This window comes from Mandrillus leucophaeus, unplaced genomic scaffold, assembly GCF_000951045.1.
Source record: "Mandrillus leucophaeus isolate KB7577 unplaced genomic scaffold, Mleu.le_1.0 Scaffold1040, whole genome shotgun sequence".
NCBI classification, from domain to species: Eukaryota; Metazoa; Chordata; class Mammalia; order Primates; family Cercopithecidae; genus Mandrillus; species Mandrillus leucophaeus.
Window position 1 is genome coordinate 405,523 of NW_012098544.1, and position 3,237 is coordinate 408,759.

At 43.3% G+C, this 3,237-nt stretch overlaps 1 protein-coding gene across 1 annotated transcript in view; it reads left to right on the forward strand.

Moving 5' to 3' along the window:
- The window catches only part of IL20RB (interleukin 20 receptor beta), a 56,900-nt gene extending 53,747 nt beyond the window's left edge, over positions 1–3,153 (forward strand). Inside the window, exon 7 of the mRNA XM_011980334.1 lies at positions 2,176–3,153. Coding sequence (XP_011835724.1) covers positions 2,176–2,286 — 111 coding nt within the window. The 3' untranslated portion in view covers positions 2,287–3,153. The remainder of the gene's footprint in view (positions 1–2,175) is intronic.
- Positions 3,154–3,237: the final 84 nt, after the last annotated feature.

Genomic DNA, 3,237 nt, shown 5'->3' on the forward strand with positions numbered 1-3,237 from the left:
GAAAAACTATATATGCAAGGAAAATTATATTAATTCTGCCCAGTATATATTCTCTGTTTAAAAATATAATTTATTTTCTTTGTCTTTCATCCATAATTGCTTCATGGGAATGGGTGCTTTGGTGCTAAAGGGTCTCCGTTTCCTTTCTGTGACTCATTTTATTCTTTCTCTTCTTGCTGTCACATTCTGCTGTAATGTAGGTAGCAAGCATAAAGATGGCCCCAAATTAGTAATTCTTCAATGACCCATCCAAGTATGACCTTGCATGCTTCATAGAAAATGGAGTTTGTGTGAACTCACATGCCTCTGAGTCCACACAGGCACTGGAAAGAAGAAAAAAAAAAAAAAAAAAAAGGAAAGAACTTGTAGTGTAATGAATGTAACTCAAGAGGGAGGGGGATGGGGATCATGGCAAATATGTTTCATCTTCTCAGTGACAGCAGGTTGCTACCAAGAGGAAGTGTGAGCCAGTGCTGCCAGATTTCCAAGTTTTAAATGAGAAGCCCAGAAACCTAGATTTTTATGAGAAATCTCTCCATTTTCAAATGTTGAAAACTGATTCCAGTTTTACAAAATATGCTGAGCTTTGCTTGAAAATTAGTACTAAACTGTGGGACCACAGTTTTGCACCTTCCAAAATTCTGAGATTATGCTGTTTGTTTTACTTTAATGTGCTAGAACTGCACTGTCTAGTACAGTAGCCACTAGTCATATGTGACTGTTAGACACTAGAAATGTGGCTCGTCCAAATTGAGATGTATTGTAAATATAAAATACGGAATGGATTTTGAAGACAGAATGAAACAAGTTTATAAAATATTTCAGTCATTTTTTAAGTGACATGTTAAATTGATAATATTTTGGATATATTTGTTAAATAAATTATTAAAATTAGTTCCACCTGTTTCTTTTTACTTTTAAAATGTGCTACTAGATTTTAAAAATTGCATATGTGGCTCACATTATATTTCTATTAGACAGCACTGTTCTGGAATTTAAAAAATAATCATGTATGACCACTGCAGATGTAGGGAGTTAGTGTCCTGAGAATCTGACTGCACCGGCAGCAGCGAGTCGAGGGCCTTCACACTAACACCCCTGCTTAGTGAGCGCTGCTTGTGCGTTGTCTCTTCCTGTTGGCATTTGCCCATGGACACCAGGAGTGAGTCTCTATAGCTGCCATTTTGCCAACAAGGATGAAGGGAGACTGGCTCAATGAAGCTGATGCCTCCTGAGGAACTGAGGTGGAGGAAACCACTGTGCCTATTTGTGCCCAGGTGGTGCTCTTGGGAGTGATGAGGGGAAGGGCCAAGAGAGATAACTGTAGAAGAACTTAGAGATTTTGGCAGAGGTGAGCAGGTGAGTAATAGGTGGGAGAGTCCACCTGAAAAGTTGATGTCTGCATGTTTATAACTAGTAATGATTGTCTCCTGGGGCCACTGGGAGAAGATGGCGGGAACCTGATATATGAGCAAGGAAGGGACTCCCATTTATGGAGCATCCTCTCTGTACTGGGCACCATGCTAGGTGCTGTTCATAAAGCATCTCAGACCAGGTCTTACTTCTCAGAGCTCTCTGGTGGAAGAAAGTTAGGGTTTTGTTGTTGTTGTTTTTGTTGTTGTTGAGACAAGGTCTTGCTCTGTTACCTAGGCTGGAGTGCGGTGGTGTGATCAGAGCTTACTGCAGCCTTGACCTCCCAGGCTCAATTGATCCTCCTGTCCCAGCCTCAGGAGTAGCTGAGACCACAGACGTGTGCCACCATGCCTGGCCAGTTTATTTTTTGTGGAGAGGGAGCCTTGCTATGTTGCCCAGGCTGGTCTCTAAGCCCTGGGCTCAAGCGATCTGCCTGTTTCAGCCTCCCAAGGCAGGTGTGAGCCATCGCACCTCCCTTTAAATTTTTTTCTAAGAACGAGAATTACATTCTGGGTTTTTGTGGGGCAGGGTCTTAGAATGAGGAACTCTGACCAAGCAGGGCTTTAAGGGAACTGTGGGGTAGTGAACTGGGAGATAATCTTCGCAGCTGTTGGAAGCCCCTCATCTAGGGGTTGAAATTGTTTTTCGGTTTTTGTTTTTGCTTCTTGGAAATTAATTAATCAAATAGTTAAACTTTTAATAATATTCTTTACTATTACTACTACTATCCTTTAATGAATATCAATGAAAATTATTTTTCAGAAAATAACCAATTCACCCCAGAAGTTAATCAGCTGCAGAAGGGAGGAGGTGGATGCTTGTGCCACAGCTGTGATGTCTCCTGAGGAACTCCTCAGGGCCTGGATCTCATAGGCTTGCGGAAGGGCCCAGGTGAAGCCGAGAAACTGGTCTACATGACGTGGAAACCATGAGGGGACAAGTCGTGTTTCTGTTTTCCGACACAGACAAGGGATGAGAGAAGTAGGAAGAGCCTGTTGTCTACAAGTCTAGAAGCAACCACCAGAGGCAGGGTGGTTTGTCTAACAGAACACTGACTGGGACTTAGGAGATGTGACCTCTAGACTGGGGGCTGCCATTTGCTGGCTGAGCAACCCTGGGAGAAGTGACTTTATCCCTTTGGTCCTAAATTTTCTCATCTGTAATGGGGGAATTACCTACACACCTGCTAAACACACAGACACAGAGTCTCTCTCTATACACACACGTACACATATATACACTCAGCACTTGCAAGGCTAGAGGGAAACTGGCGACACTCTAAAGTCTGACTGATTCAGTGTTTCTGGAGAGCAGGACATAAATGTGTGATAAGAATGATCAAGGACTCTACACACTGGGTGACTTGGAGAGCCCACTTTCCCAGAAGAATCCTTGAGAGAAAAGGAAGCATGGGAGCAATGGTGTTGAGTTCACTTCAAGCCCAATGCCGGTGCAGAGGGGAATGGCTCAGTGAGCTCTACAGTAGGTGACCTGGAGGAAGGTCACAGCTGCACTGAAAATGGGATGTGCATGAACACAGAGGATCCATGAACTACTGTAAAGTGTTGACAGTGTGTGCACACTGCAGACAGCAGGAGAAATGTATGTGTGCAATGCGACAAGAATGCAGAAGTCAGTAACATGTGCATGTTTGTTGTGCTCCTTTTTTCCTGTAGAGTTGCTAAAGTACAGAATTTAGCAAATAAAAAGGGGCCACCCTGGCCAAAAGTGGTCTTTAAAGTTCTAGTTACATTGTCAACCTCAAGTCCAGAGAGACTCCAATGGACACCTTTGATCAAGAGGACTGGGGGTGGGGGTGGGGAC